The sequence below is a fragment of the Semicossyphus pulcher genome, unplaced genomic scaffold (assembly GCF_022749685.1).
Source record: "Semicossyphus pulcher isolate SPU_LCO1_2020_fin unplaced genomic scaffold, fSemPul1.0.p SCAF_6, whole genome shotgun sequence".
Taxonomy (NCBI): domain Eukaryota; kingdom Metazoa; phylum Chordata; class Actinopteri; order Labriformes; family Labridae; genus Semicossyphus; species Semicossyphus pulcher.
In genome coordinates this window covers 11,662,843-11,682,984 of record NW_027211737.1, presented here as the reverse complement: position 1 = coordinate 11,682,984, position 20,142 = coordinate 11,662,843, and the positions used below count along the sequence as shown (strand labels likewise).

The 20,142-nt window shown below is 42.9% G+C and overlaps 1 protein-coding gene across 1 annotated transcript; it reads left to right on the top strand.

The window, feature by feature from the left end:
• Positions 1-19,133, top strand: nsd3 (nuclear receptor binding SET domain protein 3). The gene is made up of 25 exons (XM_069682625.1): positions 1-197; positions 2,273-3,135; positions 4,043-4,291; positions 4,386-4,548; positions 4,880-5,034; positions 5,577-6,206; positions 6,288-6,447; positions 6,546-6,646; positions 7,597-7,642; positions 7,753-7,883; positions 8,046-8,171; positions 8,265-8,391; positions 8,478-8,678; positions 9,617-9,796; positions 10,459-10,605; positions 12,392-12,548; positions 12,744-12,946; positions 13,061-13,173; positions 13,260-13,406; positions 13,509-13,631; positions 13,775-13,891; positions 13,990-14,131; positions 14,248-14,354; positions 14,444-14,648; positions 14,921-19,133. Exons 2-25 carry the CDS (start codon positions 2,317-2,319, stop codon positions 15,184-15,186), a joined length of 4,815 nt encoding a protein of 1,604 aa, XP_069538726.1. The 5' UTR covers positions 1-197; positions 2,273-2,316; the 3' UTR covers positions 15,187-19,133.
• Positions 19,134-20,142: the final 1,009 nt, after the last annotated feature.

The window sequence follows — 20,142 nt, the reverse complement described above, 5'->3', positions numbered from 1 at the left end:
CAAGCTTTGGGATTGGGCAGCGACCAGATAGCGTAACACCCCCTCCTCCTCTCTGTTGAGAATTGCGTTAAAACGAAAAAGAAAAAGGCCTGCGCTTTATCTATATTACAGGATATTTTTTTATTTTTCTCCCCTTATAGATTAAACGAGGAAACGTTGCTGGCTGGTGTATGTGTTTAGAATGGGACACGCTGAAGGTATTGACATTTTTGTGTTATTATTCCCCTGCATCTCTCGACTCGGCATCAAAATCTGTGCTGCTCCTTTGCTCTCCCTCTTTAGCGATAAGCGTGTTTGCCATAGCCGCTGTTGATGCATGTTGTTGAACCCCCTCCTCCTCCTCTTGTCTCCGCACGGATCGTTTTTGGTCGTTGCTAGCTTAATTTCAGGCACATTTTTCTCCAATCCGCCTGTGATGGAGGTATAATCACGCCAGACAATTTGATTTAAAGGGGCAAAGGCAGCCATATTGGCAAAGGAATGTTAGCATAGCTAACATTAGCTTCCCCTTTCATCTTCTTCCATGTGTGATGCTCATAAACCGATAAACAATAAGTGGAAACGTTCGGTCGCGCGTGTCAAAAGACAAACGGTCGTGTTCTCGTGCCGTGTTTGTTTCCTAACGGTTAAAACGGTTCACATCTTTACAAGATAATTCCCTTTGATGTCAGGTAGCTTATTAAGCTAACATCGCAGAAAGCTAGAACATCACTGAGTGAAATATTTTTGTCTGCGCACTCGTTATTTAAATATAACCACACAGTTGTATTTTTACGAAGTGTTAAATGTTAACCACAACAGACATGAATACACAAAAATAACACCACAAGTCAATATAGGTAGCTAGTGACCGTTAGTTGACACCTTTATGGATGTTTACATCACCGTTATCACCCTGTGCCACCGCTGCCTGTTCACACATTAAACCACAATCAGGGGATTAGTGTTCAGCCTCAATCATTTCAATTTAATTAATTGATCACGGTAGATTTTAAAAGTATTACAAGTAAAATAGGATAACCCAAACTCTGGTAGTTCTGCTCTTTGTTTTGTTTGTGATGGAAGGAAACCATGTGTTTGTACTGATGAAATTAAAGGTTAAAATGAACTGCAGCACGTGAAACAACAATATTTTACCACTCATGAGTTAAAAGCTGACAGGAGTTTGTTCTGTGTTTTGAGACTAATTTCAAGATAATTTATGGTGATTTTGGCAGAGGATTTGTCCTGTTTTTGGAAAGAGTTAGGTCCACTGTTATTTAACGTCCTGTCAGCCCTGTGACTTTATCTTTATATTTTTTTCACAATATATTATTCTGCAGATAATTCAATAAACCCGTTAATCATTTGTTCTATAAAATTGGGAAAAACGAACCATTGGATGTCCTCACAGCACAAGTCATCATAGTCAATTTGCTAGTTTTATTCAAACAACAGCCCAAATATATGTTTTTTTTTATTTTAAACTTTATTTTTTATAAGAGCTGAGGTACGATTTCAGTGCTACTGTATGTAGTGTGGTGTTACTTATCACATAATATTTTCAAGCCCCACAGCTCTGGATTACCTGCCACACAAAGCGTGGGACTGCTCACTTGGTTGGCAGTTGTTTTGTTTTCCATGTGTGAAAATGTGTTTGTAAATATGCAGCATTAAAGTGCAATATTAGATGAAATGTTAGGAGCAGGTGGAATTTTTAAAGATTGTTTTTTGCTATTGTACTGTATAACTATGTCAAAGGTCCTCGGCTGGAATCAAACTGGGGATGTGGCATTTACATGTTGTGAAGGCATGGGTCCCACCGAGGTGTCCTGGTCCTGCAGTTTGTGGTCTTATTTTCACAGTTTCAAAATCCTGTTTTAAATGTTAGATTATGCCCAGGTGGTACATGCTCCTGAACAAATGAAAGCTTAAGATTTTACCACAAATCAACACACACACACACACGCACAAAGAGGACACGAGTCACTGGGCCTTTGGGTATAAACATTGAAGCTCTCATGAATATTCTTCTGTATGCACTCCTCCTGACAGACAGTTAAATGCAAAAGTTACATGAACGCATACACAATGCATAGAGAGTAGAAGTCCCTGGTGGGGTCTATAAGATGCAGGGCTTAGATGTAATAAAGGAAATGTTGAGCTGTTCCTACATGTTCTATGATTTCTTATGGCCTCATGATAAATGAGGGAGGTCTTTGAAAACATGGTGTGTGATTTCTTAATCGAGCCTTTTCCGGTCTCATTTAAATGCATACATATCTGTCAACAGGTCCAGTCAAAGAAAAAGACAGTTAAGGATGCAGGAGCCCAACAATGGATTTCTCCTTCTCTTTCATGCAAGGGATCATGGGAAATACAATTCAGCAACCCCCTCAGCTCATTGACTCAGCCAACATCAGACAGGAAGGCACCTGCGACACCGGTAGTGACCCGGGAGAGGATGGTGGACCCTCCTACGATGCTGCCCTGGATGCAGAGTTTTCCTACCCGCCGTCGGCCTCGGAGGACATGTCACAGGTATCGAACGGCTACCCGCCGGGGCTGGGCATGTACGAGCCGCAGGCCAAGTTCTCCATGTACTCGCAGTTCCCCAATGGCTCGGCTAACGGCTACGGGGCCATACGGAGCTACGCCGAGCATGGCCTCATGCCAGGGGAGGCGACGGTCCTGAGAGGCCCAGGTCTCCAGGAGAGACCTCTATCTCCTGTCTCCCCCCCTCTGCCCACACATCACCCACACCTTCACCACCACCATCATCACCCCCATCACCACCACCACCACCACGCGCACCATTTCCACTCAAACCCACCTCACATACAATCCCACTCACACCCACAAAGTCCCCCGCCACCCCCGCTTCCCTCGCAGCATCACCTGTCACAGACGCCTCACATCATGACCCACACTCTCCCCCCTCCTCCGCCACTGCACCTTCCTTCCTCCAGTCCTCCCCCCTCCCTTGTGGACAGTACTCCCTCCTCTCAACCCATCCATGCCCCGTCCATCACCCCTGCTGGGGTCCTGAAGAAAACCAGCTCTCCAGAGATCAAGCTGAAGATCATAAAGACGTATCAGAACGGAAAAGAGCTGTTTGAATCTGCACTGTGTGGAGACCTGCTGCAAGAACTGCAGGTAATGCATACACGAGTTACACACACACACACACATACATACATGCACAAACACTTTTTTTTCACATTTTCAACTCAAACGCTTTTGATTTAAGAGTAAAAAAAATTATGTTCTATATTTTTGAATCTTCTCAATTTTCCATGCAATATACTAAATAGCAGTTTCAGCCTCCAAATAAAAGGATCAGCAGTTTATCTCTGAATATCTTTGGATCTTACAGGCAATTTAAAGACATTGGATTTGATTCTGGGTTGTAGTTTTAATGGGCTTCTTTGTAATGTCTATGAACATTTCAAAATAACAACTTAGTAATGAATATTTTATTTGCACAAATAAACACATATTTTTGCTCTGCCTGCACATTTTTAGAACTACAGTGTTTTATAAACATGTTTTGCATTTTTCTATAAATGTCTTTTTTTTTTTTAGACCAAATGAACATGAGCACACTACTGAGACATTTGAGGCATTATAGATTAAGCACATACTTTGTCTTCTGATCAATTCGTTTTTTGGCCTTTGAAATGCAAGAAAACATCTTCCTTGAGTCCAAGGTTATGTTCAGATTGATGAAAATATTCACTTATTATTTTACATAAGACCATAAAAAATAAGGATGGAAACAGCTTTTCCCATGAAATATGTCTTTTTTTTCATATGCTGTTGTTTGTATGTAGAGCAGAAAATTCTTAGATCACACACTAAAAAGAATTGTAAACTGTCTAATTAAAATTCATATGGTTACACAGTGAGCATGTTGGTAAGCTTTAATCCTCGTCTCAACCGCAGTAAAGTTTGATTCCAGAAGACAAGAGATCCATTTTTGAGTTACCTTTCATAGACAAAGCGAAAAGAAAAGAATAAGTTCCCTGATGTCCTTTTTTTTCTCCCATTTTTTAATCTTCAGAAGGAGTCTCAGAAGAACGATGCCGCTCAGATGCAGCGCAGGCATGAGAGGAAGAAAGAGAAGAGGAAAAAGAGTGCGCGGCTGCAGCTGCAGGTCCAGGAACAGAGCCTGGACCACAGCCAAACACAAGCAGGTACCACGGGCCAGACTGAGGACATCCACATCCAGCCTCAGCCGACAGAAACACCCCCAGTCCAGACAGAGAAGCCTCAAAAGACCGTGATCAAAACTGAACCAAAGACGCCCAAGGCAAGAGCACGACTGTTCTTTTTTCTACAGCAGTTTGAATTCTTTGCTCGCAAATAACTGCAGATTGTTTAAACACTGACTCATTCATGTTCAGGTTCCCAAGGTCCATCATCCATCAGTGATCCAGGAGACGGGCTTCTGTAAGGAGTTTGTGATAGGAGATCTGGTGTGGTCCAAGGTGGGCACTTACCCCTGGTGGCCCTGCATGGTCTCCTCTGACCCGCAGATGAAGGTCCACACTCGCATCAACACCAGAGGTACCAGCACACGTGCACAAAAATAAACCTCAATCTCCCTGTTTCCTTTTACAAATGTATTGTTTTATATTCATAGTAATGTAGATGTGTATTTTATTTGATCATTGTTGTTTTATTCCCAAATTTTTTAGCAGCATCTTGAGCCTTAGATTAAATTTTTCACTGGCATGATTGTCTTTTTACACAATATGCTTCTGCCTTGTTGGAGGGAGCCTGAGAATAAAAAATGTCATCGTCAACGACTACTTTTTTCTTTGTTCATATGCAAGGACTTGAAACTTAGCAGGACATAAACACCACTGTTTGTTTTCCTTTCTCTGTTGGCCTGCAGGTCACAGGGAGTATCACGTCCAGTTCTTTGGCAGTGTGGCTGAGCGGGCTTGGATCCATGAGAAGAGGATAGTCATTTACCAGGGGAAGAAACAGTTTGATGATCTTCAGGCCGAGACGCTGCGAAAGACCTCAAACCCTGTAGAGAAAAGCAAAGTACGTTTGAATGTATCCACTGTTTCTGATCTAGTTAAATGTCTAAATTTAATGTCTAAGAAAAAGCATTTTATTTACATCTATTCAGTAGAACCTGGGATACATGTGCCGTGCAGTCATGCCATGTGGCCAGTCAGACGAAACACCTGGCACACTCTCTACCCTCACGTTAGTTTGTGTCAATAAGGTGATGCTGCAAAGTTCGCTAGCAGGATGCCTAGCTAACCTCAATAACACACAGTCTCCAGCTGGGAGCAATACTTTCTGGATCTGTGGGAACAAAAAACATCGGGGTGATAATCAATTGAAAATTGTTTTTTTTTTAAATGGGAACAATTTTGGGTACCGTACTTTTCATAAAGATGATTAGTTTCTAAACTATCTTGTGTACGTGTTTCTGCCTAATGAAGTCTATTATTTAAACCATCATAAAAGCCAGCACCAATACATGTTTGAGATGATGTCAATTCTTCAGCACTTTCTTTGTTTGGAAACAAAGTTCATGTGTTGTTTTTGGATCTTTTTGATGTTTTCTTCTCCAGCTCCTGAAGCCTATCCCTCAGCGGGAGCGTTCTCAGTGGGAGGTGGGGGTGGGCCACGCCGAGGACGCCTTCGGAATGACACGGCAGGAGCGAATTGACAACTACACCTTCATCTACGTCGACCCAGAGCCTGCTGAAGCCCCGCCCTGCAAGAAACCCAACATCAGAGCTGAGAAAAGAAGCCGGCGCTCCAGTGGCTCAATCTCTAAGAAGGAGGATGGAAGAGTGAAGTCACCAGACAGAGATCAGCCGCCGCGAAGGCAGCTGCCTCGCCGTCAGTGCAGTGTGTCAAACACAGACGACAACACAAACTCCCAGGCCTCGAATGAAGAGAAGAACCAGAGGGGGGACCAGCGTCAGACGTGCTCCCCGAAACAGAACACTGGTGGTGAAGCTAGAACACGGCAGGACTCACCGCCTCCAGTCAGGGCCTGGAAAACAGCGGCGGCCAGAAAGCTGCTGCCTCTCTCCATCACCATGAAGAGGCTGAACGTGGAGATCACAAAGTGTGACTGGCCTCTCCTGCAGAAAAAAGCTGCTGCGTCTCCGAAAAGAGACAAAGAAGAAGAGACAGAGGAGAGAGTGGAGAGGGAGGCCAGGCAGCCCGACCTGGGATACTGCTCACCTGAGGTTTGTCTAACTCAGAAAGAAAAGCATGTACATGAAAGAGTTACTCTGTGCAGTTGTTCTAAATGTTGATGCTTTGAGCAGGACCGAACTAAACCTGAGCCCAGTCCTGAGGAGGAGGAAGACGGGGACGATGGGGAGGAGGAGGGGGACGATAGGAGAGGCTCCCCCGCCAGTCGGAGGAGTGAGGAGGGAGGAACACAGCCGACGTCCTCTCCTGGATCACACCACAGTAGTCCACACAGTGAGTTAAACACAGACATGTAGGGTGTGTTTTCTGTAATGAATATTTGATGTGTAAAGTCTGTTAGAGATGCAGCTTAATACTTTTATGTGTTTCAGGTTCTCAGGAGAGGAAGCTGCAGCGGCGATCAGTCCGGAGCAGGTCTGAGTCAGAGCGAGGCAACGATCCCGTCCCTAAGAAGAAAACCAAAAAGGAACAGGTATCAGTTCTCCCCGCATACACAGTGTTCAAGCCAAAAGCGAAAGATATACACTTTATATTCATGCAAAAGGGGCCTTATTTTAACATTTTTGGGGTCTGAATGAATTAAAGGAACAGGACGTTTCGGAATTTGTCCAGTAGATTGTTTAAGCCGCAAATCAGACTGCAATAGATGCAGCTATGCTATCGTTGCGAGCAAGAAAATAGGTCTTTATCTCTAGAGATCTTTATTGTATTGTTTTAGATTCAGAATAATAATCTGAGCCTCTCAGTGCAAATACAAGCACTTCAGTGGAAGTACATTAAAAGGGGGGCAATTGCGAGCAAGGCTGCCAACCGAGGCGATCTACTGGACCAATATCAACATTATTGTACCTTTCAGTGGTTACACAATGTGTAAAATGGTGTCCATGTGTAATTATTCTGCATCACCTTTTAAGAAAATGCAGGGATATGGCCTAAAGGTAAAATGCAGACAACGATGAGTTTATTTCAGTTTTTTTTCTTCAACACTTTCGACTATTAAAAAAAACTCTAATAAAAAAGTATGTAGTGAAACTCTTTAAGATTTATGAGTTTTGTGCTGTGTTTTGGCGTCTAATAAGGCTTCAGAGATTTGTAATATTGTGGAAGAGGATTAAACAACACTGGAAAGTTGATACAGCAGTGATCTTTTTCGCCTACATAATGTCAGCTTAACGGGGGAAGTCATTTACAGGGAATTAGTGCTTAAATGCTTGACTGTAAATAAGACTGAGTTGCATTGTGACAAAGTTGAGCCACATTAAACCATTTCTTTTCCCCCATTGCGTTAAAAACAAATGAAGACGTTTCATAATTTTACGCAGTGTTATTGTCGGCTTCATCACGGCCTAAATTTCCTCAGACTAACCTTAATTAAAATCACCACCATGATAAAATAAGCTTCCCTGTTTTCCCTCCTCACAGGCTGAGATGGCTCCTGAGACCACACTCAGGACAGGTTCACAGAAAGGTAGGCGATGCCTCTTTCATGCCTCCTCTAAACCTCTGTCTTGGGTACTCCTTGTACTTCTAAAACATGAAATCCATCTACATGTTATTGCCCTCTGTGCCATCCTTTAGGAGCCAGTGAGATCTCAGATGCCTGCAAGCCCCTGAAGAAGCGAAGCAGGGCGTCAACAGATGTGGAGATGGCTTCTTCTCAGTACAGAGACACTTCAGATTCAGACTCGAGAGGCCTCAATGACCCACAGGTAACATTAGAGCACATGCATATGAAAACACACACAAGGATGAATGTGATGTTTCTTCTGCACACAAAAAAATCACAATATACAAACAGCATTAATCTTATGTGCAGAAATGTTTACATCCCACCAACGCTTCATCATGCTTGCTCTTCCTTTTTCTCACAGGGTTTATTCGGGAAGAGTCTTGATAGTCCAGCAGCAGCAGACGCAGACGCTTCAGACACTCAGTCAGTGGACTCTGGTTTGTCCCGGCAGGACAGCAGCACCGGGAAGAGAGACACCGTCTGCCAGGTCAGAGCTGCTCATGATACAACTATTATTATCTCTTACTTCTAAAAGCATATAAGATGTTCTAACGCTCTTTCTTCGTGTGTTTGTGTGTAGATCTGTGAGGCATATGGAGAGGGTTTGGTGGTGTGTGAAGGTGACTGCAGCAGACAGTTTCACCTGGAGTGTCTCGGCCTCTCGTCCCTACCTGAAGGCAGATACACCTGTCTGGAATGTAGAAATGGTGAGCGAAACACAACACAGCCTCACTCTTACATCCTTTGTGCGTGCCTTTGTACTATCATAGGTTCTCCGTCGTTCTTTTTCCAGGCGATCACCCGTGTTTTAGCTGTAAAGCGGCGGGCCGGGAGGTGACGCGCTGCTCTGTGTCTGGATGTGGCTGCTACTACCACGAGGACTGTGTCCGTAAACTCGCAGGCACCACCAGCAGTGCGGGCGGAGGCTTCTCCTGCCCCCAGCACAGCTGCTCTACCTGCTGCTTGGAGAGAGACCTGCAACGAGCCGGTAAAGGTAAACCGCAGCTGCATTGTTTTTTCAGCTTCTATGGTTTCCTGTTTGAGCCTGCAGTGGAAGCTGTCTGCAATAAGAAGGTGCTGCATCAGCAAAGTGCAAAAAGATGTATGAAAAACAAAACTTTCCCGTCAGGTTCTGTTTACCAAAAGCTGCAGAGAAAAAACTCTAATATTAAGAAGTGCAGGGGCTGAGGCTGTACTTCTCTGGTACAGTTTGAAACGGAGACGTGCAAAAGGAAGAAACAAAGAGTTTTCTTTTCTTCAGGGAAATTAGATTTTGAAAAACAGATCTTACAAAAATGAGGCAGCCTGTGAGTCTGTGCCGGGGCAGCCTCAAACTAAATTTGGTTTTAGTTGAGAGGCAACTAAAGGCTGCAGACATCTGGAAAAAAGAAAAAGTACCCGCCATGTTCCTGGAAATTTCTTGAGATGATGATGCATTATCCTTCTGGGAACTGAAAAAGGGGAAGGGGAGATACACTGAGCTGAGTTTTCAGCAACGTTTTAGGTTTCTTTGAGTTTTTTTAAACCCCTCAGGATCTCATCATAAATAATATCCTTCAGCCGTCCAAATGTATCTTTTGTGACCCTTTGGAACCCAAGATTAAAACCTCTGATCCTAAACATCAAGTGTGAGTGTTCAATGTCAAACCATATTTAGGACAAAGACAAAAGAAATCTTGATTGTCTTAGCAGCCAAAAAAGAACAAAGTGGTATTTTTCCCTCCTGATTTCCTTTTAATTACAGCTGGAAACCATAAAAGAATCTGACCTAATTCATTATAAAACACTGCAATGACAGGGAGCTCAGATTTGCTGTACTGTATCACAGCTACATGACTCGTGTGACAGAGTGAGCTCTTCTTGTAACCAAGTGTAAAAGGTCAGAAGTCCTTCCTGAGTCTTTCCTCCCTATCTCTTCTGCTCCCGGTTCAGGTCGTCTGATGCGTTGCATCCGCTGTCCGCTGGCCTATCACACAGGAGACAGCTGCGTGGCTGCGGGCAGCGTCGCCCTCACCCACCACATCATGATCTGCAGCAGCCACGGCAGCACCAAGAGGAACGGCCTCCTCAGCTCCCCCGTCAACGTGGGCTGGTGCTTCCTGTGTGCCCGAGGTGAGCTCTCACAGCCCAACACGCTAATGACCGTCCTCTCCTGCAGTGTGGAGGTTGTTCATGTTTATCACACATGATGATGATGATGCTTTCACTGGCTGATTTCAAACTTCAAGATCTTTTTTTTTTTCTCACTTGCACTTCACATTGGAGCTTCTACAGAACCTGATCAGCCTCCATAACTGTAGTTTTCATCTCCTATTGAAATATAACCTGTTTTTGATGCAGTCACACCTGCAATGATCTCATTAGTTAAAGTGGAAATCTGACACACAGTTTTTAAAGATATCTCATCTTAAAGATGAAATATTTGACATTATTGTTCATGGATCCTGTGTAATGTAATGTTTTGTTCCATCACGACACTAATATCATAAATGATCCAGGCTGTTACTCTGCACTCCGCTTATAAGAACCATCCTGGATGCTGATGATTTGTGACTTTTCTAAGCCGTGTAGATCTGATGTTTTGCCTGTTAAACAGAAGTTGAGTGCCCTGTTTGTGTTGGGACACACTTTGTTTTACTTGTCTCTTCTGTGTGTGTGCGTGTGAGCGAGAGAGACTGAACGCATGTCTTTGTTTTTTCTCTTTTTGTGAATTTTTGGGTAATTTCGAGTTTGACTGCGGCTCACCCCCGTCTCTTCCTGTGTGTCTTGTGTAGGGCTGTTAGTGCAAGACCTTACTGACACCATATTAAGTTCATATGCCTATAAGTCCCACTACCTTCTGACTGAGTCAAATCGTGCTGAGTTGAAATTACCTATGATTCCCTCTCCTTCGTCAGCTACCAAAAAGAATGTTGGGAAAGGTAACTGAACAGTTTTTCTCTTTCTCCTTTGTCCCACTGGTCTGTGTTTGTGTCGTGCCTGCTCCCCTTTGATTTAGTTTTCACTTTTTTTGTGCGCATCTTTCTTTTCAAAGCCTTGAGGTGCAAAGTTAATTAACTGGTTAAACCTGCAGTTAATTCTAATGCAGAGCGGCGCAAAGTAACCTCAGCAAAGCTCCCTAACACATTAACAGAAAACAGTGGGCCTCATGCAAGAACGCTTCTGTAGTCTTATCTCAAACCTACTCTTTTGCCAAACAACCGTCACACCTGCAGCTGACGATTGGGACACAGCTTGTAGAAATCAAACTACAAATGTACATAAAAATAAATACATTTGTCACACCTTCATGGAGTAGAACAGTGAAATCCATGGGTGCTGTTAGGCTCGGAGACACCAAAAATCCAGCTGTAGTTCAGTGACACCAGACATTTAATTCTCCAAAAGGCCACATTTCTGACCATCTTTGCCTGGTTTATGATGTGCAACAAATCATTCATAACATTCAAGCATAAGAACACTGTGACAAGTTCTCTAAAAGGACTTTAATGTACCACTTTAAAATGAATCAGTGGTTTTGCCTGAGGCCCATTGTCTGATTGGTTTGTGCTGCACACAAACATGCAATCTGGGTATTTATCGCTGCAGTAAACAAGAAACATTTATTGTTCTTTAAAGTACAAAGAAGTAAAATTTCTTTGTTGGGAAAATCTAATTTGACTTCAAACCTCCAGCACTTAAACTACAGTCTGATGCCCTGATGCAGGATGCTCTGGATTAGTTCTGTCTGTGGTTTGTGGAGCTTAACGCTGCTGGAGGCGCACTGCTTCTCTGCTTCAGCACTCTGGGCTTTTTTTTTTTTTGTTTAATTTTCAAGGCCACATCCAGCCGCATTTCCTTTATGCTGACTGCAACTTTTTTTTTGTTTTTATTTTTGACTGAAGTTTTCAGATGAAAAGACATTTTTGGCTCACCTAATTCTTTGAGCTTTGACCTGCCTTGGATGGAATTAAACCCCAATCAGCACTGTATCTGAGTGCAGTTAAGTTCCCATGTTTAAGAATGGTGAAATAAGCTTTCTGCTAATAATACACTTCATTAAAGAATGAAAATTTGCAAATTGCAATAACATAAAATTCTGATTCCATGCAAGCTGGTCAGTGCAGGATGCGATATGTGTGATGGGGAAAGTTTGCTTTACTGGCAGGACTGCATGCCTGCTTTGTGCCAATAATTTATTATTCGAATATAACCCTGATTCATTGTTAACCTGCTGGCTGATTTGATTCCTGTGCTGCCGCATGTATTTCCCATAGACTGGTCTTGGTACAGGGCTCTGAATCTGATTGCCAGACACGCTGCTGCTGCTGCAGTAAAAGTTGACACAGAGCTGAGAACCTCATGCAGCAGTTTTTAAACCTTTTTTTTTAGCCTTTACTTTAGCATAAAGGTTCTTAGTTTGAGAATAATAACCAGATGTTATAATGGTAGTATTTTCCCTTTGAGGAAACACATCCCACCAGATGTTTTAAAACCATCACTTGATGCTGTATTTTTTTAGCCTCTCAGTATTTAGACTTTTTTTGCGCTTGTCTGCAAATGAGATTCAGAGTTTGTCCAGGTTTTAAGGTGCATCACCTAATTATACACTCCTCCTCTCTTTGCATACCAATTTCCCACAACGCATGCACAACCACACATACACACAAACAAACACACACACACACACACACACACACACACATGTGTACATGCATACAAATGTAGGAGGCAAGTTGCTGTGCTGCGACTCATGCCCGGCGTCCTTCCACCCGGAGTGTCTGGAGATGGAGATGCCGGAGGGGGCGTGGTCCTGCAGCGATTGCAGGGCAGGGAAGAAGCCTCACTACAAACAAATTGTCTGGGTCAAACTGGGCAACTACAGGTATGCCGTGAGCACCTATTACAGACTGCTGAGGGTTGTGCAACTGTCAGTTTATGGTACCGATAAATATAGAAAAAAGTTTAGTAATATTCTCTAGTTAGAAAAAATGTATTGATCTAACGTTAAGTTGTGTGCAGACAAATTCTTCTTCCTCATTCTTCTCCCTCTTATTGTCCCTGGTCTGTTACCTTGCAGGTGGTGGCCGGCTGAGATCTGCAACCCTCGCTTGGTGCCGTCAAACATTCAGAGCCTTCGCCACGATGTCGGTGACTTCCCCGTCTTCTTCTTCGGCTCCCACGACTACTACTGGATCAACCAGGGCCGCGTCTTCCCCTACGTGGAGAACGATAAGAACTTTGTCACGGGTCAGATCAACATCAACAAAACCTTCAAGAAAGGTAATTTCTTCTTTCTTCTTCTTTCTTCTGCTTCTTTTCAAATAAATATGTGACATCAACCTTTTATGAGCTGCAGGAGGATGAATTTCTGAGACATTGTTGGTGTGTTTTCAGCTCTGGAAGAAGCAGCCCGGCGGTTTCAGGAGCTCAAGGCACAGAGAGAGAGCAGAGAGGCTCTGGAGCAGGAACGCAACTCTCGCAAACCTCCGCCCTACAAGTTCATCAAGGTAAATAAATCATTTTACTAAACCCATCCAAATTTACATCCAACAGGTCGAGTGTTTTGACTAACGGTTGTGTTTTCCTGTATCAGTCCAACAAACCGGTGGGGAAAGTCCAGGTGCACGTAGCCGACTTGTCAGAAATCCAACGATGCAACTGCAGACCCGCAGACGAGCATCCCTGCAGCCTGCACTCACAGTGTCTCAACCGCATGCTGCAGTACGAGTGTCATCCACAGGTCTGTGTGCTTATTTTGGTTATTGTACTTCTAGACAGTTTATTGAACTATGAAACTAGTGAGACAGTTTTCACTTCTTTATTATGTTTTTTTTGTTTTCAGGTGTGTCCTGCAGGAGACGGCTGTGAGAACCAGTGTTTCTCCAAGCGGCTGTACGCAGAGACAGAAGTGATAAAGACAGACGGCCGTGGCTGGGGCCTCAGGACCAACCAGGCTCTCAGGAAGGTGGGTGCTGAACTTAATAACCAATCCTTTTACACAAAACCGTTTTATCTTTTATCAATTTTCATTCACTTTAGTTCTAAGTAGTTGTATGTTGGGTTGGCTGTGTGATGCCTGAAACATTTGATGTTCGTTGTTTCCTCCAGGGCGACTTTGTGACAGAGTATGTAGGAGAGGTGATAGACTCAGAGGAGTGCCAGCAGCGAATCAAACGCTCCCATGAAAATCACGTGAGCAACTTCTACATGCTCACCCTCACCAAGGTAACAACAATGACGCTGATAAACTCTCCCTCAGAAGAGATTCCTCCACCAAGCATTTCTTAAACCCTGTTGTCTTATTTTACCGCCCTTCCTCGTAGGATCGAGTGATCGACGCCGGCCCAAAAGGGAACTCGTCTCGTTTCATGAACCACAGCTGCAGCCCGAACTGTGAGACGCAGAAGTGGACGGTAAACGGAGACGTTCGCATTGGACTCTTCGCCCTCTGTGATATCGAGGCTGGTGAGTTTATAAGAGAACATCACTCATAAGCAAACTGTTAGATCTCAACAATACTTATACTTAGAGAAGGCTAGATGGTGTCTTTAATTGGAGTCTTGTCTCTGGTGTTGCTGCAGACACGGAGCTCACCTTCAACTACAACCTGCACTGTGTGGGCAACAGGAGAACGTCGTGTCACTGTGGGTCAGAAAACTGCTCTGGATTCCTCGGGGTGCAGCCGACTGTGAGGACATTTTTCACCTCTCACTGACATGAATCCAGTGTCCCGAACTTGTTTGATACCATTTTGTCTTTTTATAATGTTTCCTTCAGAGTGCCGTGGTGATGGAGAAAGAGGAGAAAGCCAGGAACGCCAAACTCAAGCAGAAGAAGCGGAAGCTGCGGCCGGAGGGCAAACACGCGCACGAATACTTCTGTTTTTGGTGCGGAGAGGGAGGGGAGCTGGTGATGTGTGACAGGAAGGACTGTCCGAAAGCGTACCACCTGCTGTGTCTCAACCTCACCAAGCCCCCATACGGTAATGACAAAATGAGCTTTGTCTCCTTGCAGAGCCTCATTGTTTTCAGTCGCATGTGGCTACAGGTTGTTAACAGAAACACTTAATTTTAGAAATTTAGAAGGCCTGAAAAGGTCAACGTTTCCAGTAATTTGGAGGCAGAAAGAGGAACATATTTAAAAACCAGGGTTAATAAAGTGCTCAGCTCTAAATAACGGTCTAAGATTTACAAACTCTTATAGACTTTGAACCCCCCGCTCTTTCTCCATCCTGACCTGTGTCTCTGTCTGCAGGACGTTGGGAGTGCCCGTGGCACGACTGCAGCATTTGCGGCTCCTCTGCATCGTCCTTCTGTGACTTCTGCCCTGGCTCGTTCTGCCAGGATCACGAGGCGGGGGCACTCACCTCCTCCTCCCTCGAAGGCCGCCCCTGCTGCTCCAGCCACAACCCCCTCAATCCCCTGGGCTCTGAATCCAGCTCAACACAGCGGCGTCGCTCCGCTCTGAGCCCCGACAGGGTGAAAGAGGAGCCGGAGCACGCTCAGCCGGCCTCAGAGTGACGAAGCAGCTCCCTTAATACCTCATCCCTGTAAAGTGCGCTCCCATTGGTCTCCTGGGCTCCAATCCACCTCTGATCTGAAGCAGTGCGCTACAAAAGGGAATACAGTGCTTTTTACCAATGTGATGGCTCCTGTTCAGAGACGATGAACTCCTGACGCTGTCTGTGGTGAGAGCGGAGCGACTGGAGTGTCGGCAGGGGAAGCGTCCAGGCATCATCGAGCGCCGTTTTCCCTCCTCTCCTGCCATTAAACACCACTAACGCTCTCCACAGCTCGACCGAGGGCCCGGACCAACACGTCATTATGTTTCTTTTTTGTATTTTTTACAGATGTGGGAATTTTAAGTGTTGTCACATTGTCAGTAACCGGCACTTTGAAGAACTCAACGACTGAGGTGGAGAGAAGAGGAAGAGGAGTTAAGTTAAAACTCTCCATCACCACCACCACGCTGCTCCTCTCCTTGTTTACCTGCTGTATGCTGTGGTCGGTATCTCACACACACGTGCACACACACACACACACACATGCGATGGCTGTACGGAGACGAGCCAACCTTTTCTCCTCCTCCACAGCCGATCATCACTCCTGACGTGGTCCGTCGTCGTATTTATCTCTCCTTCTTTCTTCTCGGGGGAAAGAAACGAGAGGAAATGACCGATTTAGTGCAATTTCTTTTCAGGACCACACTACATTCCAATCTTCCTTAGACATGGTTTTAATATACTTATGGGTATAGATGAATATAATTATATACAGTATCTATGTTTGTTAATGTTTACAGACGGATTCTCTCACTTCATCTCGGTGAGTGTTGTATTATGTTTGTTTGTTTAGGTGTTTAAGCATAACGCAGACCTCCTTGTGAAAATAGTCCTATTAAGGTGAAATATAATGGTATATAGTGTAATGGTATGACATTACAAAAGTACTTGTGATTTTCATATTGCCAGTCTCACTCGCCATTGTGTACATAATTGGCTCATAATATTGTAAAGTACTTACAGATCAGGAGGGCGTGGCCCCGCCTCTCTGGTTGTTCCTGGAAGAAGGAAAAAAATGCTTTTTTAAACAACAGATTCTTTTTTATTTTCTTCTCTGTAAAGTTTTTTTCCTCACATTTCCTCTGAGCAGTTTCTGTTGTTGTTGGTTTTGTAGACGAGGGGCTCAGCTTGTGATCACTGGTGCTGTCTTTCAGTATTGTTTATCAGCCTTAAGTTCAGTTCTGTCTGTAGGAACGACTGCCCAGACGCAGTCCATTTTCAGTATGTCGTGTACTGTGACGCTTCGATGCTTCTTTTGTTTGTTTTTGTTCTGCCAAACTTTTCTGAAAAGCACTTTTACACAGCTTGTCGCTACACAACTTAGCTAGGTCGTACATATACGAAAAATGTATATTAACAGAACATAAGACAAGTGTTTCAAAATGGATACCTCTTCTTCTTGTAGTAACGTCGGAATTTAAACTGTGTTGTAACTTTTTTCCTCTCGGTCAGAAACTTTGCGAGTGCTGGGCGTGGGTGGTTTTATTTCTCGAGGAAAGTGGCCTAAATACTTTTTTTATTTCTTTTTATTTCATTTTATCGGGCACAAGTAGGATAGACTGCCAGCCTGGCTTATTACAAAAGACTCCTCGAGAGGGGCTTCTTCATTTTCCACCTGAAGAACATGCTGAAGGCCTGGTTTTATATAAAGACTTAATGGTATAACAACAGTCCAGTTCAGTATAATGTACAAATACAAACTTCTGTACAGTGTTTTTAAATCTCTCATCTGTCAAATCCAAATTTTTTGTATTTATTGCACCACATTTTATACCGATTTCTTTCTCAAACACCAGTGCAGTAATTAGTCTCCCTCTCCCCCACGGTGTAAGTGAAATAGACTATTTAAAAAAACACGGGGACTTTTACATGATATATCTGTATCTAGCCATCGCATAAGTTTTTGTTTCCGTACATTTGGTGTGATGATTCCACATTTGGTGACAGCCGCTGCTCATCGACCTGTATCGTGACTCACTGTAAATGGTATTAAAAGCAGAGTGAAGCAGTTCAATATAGGAATGTAAAGTTTCAGTTTTTCAAGAGACCATCACAGGAGGAAGTTTATCTGTTTATCAGGCCTCAGCCTTTTGCTAGTGATTCTACCCCCTGTCACATCTCTGTCTGTGTCTGTTTTTAAAGCCTCCCATTGTGGTGTGTGTTAAAAGTTGAGCCACAAAGTGATGCGGTGCCATTTATTTCAATGATTTCAATTCATTTAGCGTCTTTAAAATGCAAAGATACACTCAGCTGCAAGTTAATATTGTGCAACTAGCTAAAAGTGATTCAGACTAACAAAATCCCTGATTTAAATCCGTCCTTCAAGAAGGTTTTAATGTTTGGATTCTGTGTTGATTCAGCTGTGGCGAAATTTGGTTGCTGTGACCAAAACTGAACACTATCACTTTGATGAATGTAGAATTTTTGGCAGGACTGTTGTATAAGACTGCATCAGTTTAAGCTAGGTGTACCTAATAAACTGGCAGCTAAGTGAAAACCCTGAAGAAAAAGACTGAAGACAAAAAGAAAGGAGGAGCCACTGAATGCAGAAAAGTGACTAAATTAAGACAAAATACTTGGAGCTTAGAATAATAATTTATGTCTGATATGTTTAGTCCTCTTTAAAGTTCAAAACAAATCTATGAAAATAATGAAACTGTTCTTTATTTCAAAAGTTCTATTGGAAACAAAATGTCACCTGATTCCCTGAAAGGAGGTTGGAAGTTTCCACATCAGACTCCTGTAAATCGCTCGGGTTTAAAGTGAGCACAGAAATCTTCCCTTTCCAGCAGATACATCGCTCTGCACAGTTAAGGTCAAATCCAAAAGTACAGGAATAATGAGCATTAAATGTTTTAGAGTGGTGGTGGAGGTTTTATTAGTACCCTTATTACATGTTGTCACTTTCCTGCATTGACCGGCTCCTTTTCTTTGTCTTTCTGTGCTTACCGACCCCGTCAAGAAGCTTACCGACCCTTTTAAAAAAACTCTTTCACATGATTTTCCATGGATTCCTTTAAAAAAAGACTAAACCTTTCCCATGTTTGCCAAACTTTTTACCATTTTTTGCTTAATAGTCAATCATAGGCCACTTCAGTATCAGGGTAGGTGCATCATTAAGGCACTTTTACTTGTAAGTTACTTACATAGTCTGAGGGTCTGCGTGTCCAAACTTGAATTTCTTAATTTATTTGGGGTTTTTTTCTTACAAATGTGTCAAACGTGTGATTAGCCTAACGTGCTTGATTTGTCTGTGTTTGTGGCTTCAGACTGATGATTTCTGGTTCAGCTGAATTGCATGCTTCCAACACTGGTTTAATCCACCTCTGCGACCTGTTGGAGAGTCTTAAACTGCCTGATTTAAATGCCGATTTATCTGTGTTACTTTTATTTTTCTACCACGTTGCACAGAGATTGTGCAAAACAGCCTTTTATGTTATGTTTTTGCACCTGCAGATCACATGATCGTGCATCACTTTGTGCCAGTTTGTCCTCCTCTGCCCTTGTCAACAGCAGTATTACGTATGCCTAATTTGAGTGTCCCAGCGTGCATCATTTCCTTCACTTAAAAAAATCTGATGTGTAAGTTTCGTTTATTCTCATCGTAGTGTCCACGTTTGCTTTCATTAAGAGACAGCATGTTTGTTCTCATTTTGGTGACCATTAATATGTCTGAGGAGGTTTTTTCTAAGTGTCCAGGAATTTGCTGATAATTAATACTTTTTGTACACACTTAAATTTGGGATGGACCACCACCTCCCCTTGTTTGTATAAGGGTTCGTTTCATTTTCACTGTGACGTCTTTTGGTTTTCGTGCAATGTTGCCGACTGTCATCACGTTTTTAAAATGACATGCTGTCTGAGGAGAAATAGTGTTGAAATAAATAAATAAATTCACCTCCATAAGCACTCATCATCTCTTTTTTACTTGTAGTAAACTTACTTACAGTAACTCTAACTGGGGTCATATCTATCTCTCTTGGTGTTGCTTCAATGAAAACGTGGATGAACACAAAATACCATGTTGATTACTGTTCAACCTGTGTTACTGCATTCTGCATATTGTTGAAGAACCTGTAAATACTTTGCATTGAACTTGCATAGGATCATGTTACTGTGGCGTGCTCTTTTTGCCTGTACAATTCTGCTTCTAAATGTGTGTGACTGTTGAGACGACACTCTTTTTGTACATGACTGTCTTTTTATTTGACAATATTGATTCTGTCCTTTTTCATTCTAAAGTTGAGTTTGAAGAGTTCAGACATGCCTGAAGTTTGACTTTAATAAAGCTGTACTCTGTCTCAGTGAAACGCTCTCGGAGCCTGGGATATTTTTTGTTTGCTGAACATATTACTACATATAGATTGAGCTTGCTTTATACTTTTTAACCATATATAACCTTTTTGATGGCAGCTGAGTAAAACTAAGCTTTAAAATCGACTTTAAAGTAAGGTGGTAAGAGATTTACCTAAATAATAGTACTACCCAAAGGTATAAGGTAATCTACTTACAGTCTGAGGAAATTCACATATTCACAAAAATGAAGCAGCTTAGAACTATGACACTGTAGGATCAGCAAAAGTGTCAACAGCAGCAGAAAAATGATTACAGGACAACAAAACGTCATTCAAACATCACTGTTTTGACCTCTAGATGGCAACCTTTAACGTGACGTGGCTCCTTGCATCCGCGTAAAAGGTAGATAAAATCATCTCACGTCCACTTCCGGTTTATAATGCACTACAAAACAAAGTAAGAAAAAGCCCCTTCTTTTTTCTTTCCAGTGCTTAGGAAATAAGAAAATGATATTTAAATGATATTTAAATTATTGACCTGGTACAGTTGGTATCATTTATACATTTTATCAGAGGTCCCTGAAAAATTATTTCCCTAAATTGCTAGACCAACTGAGGCT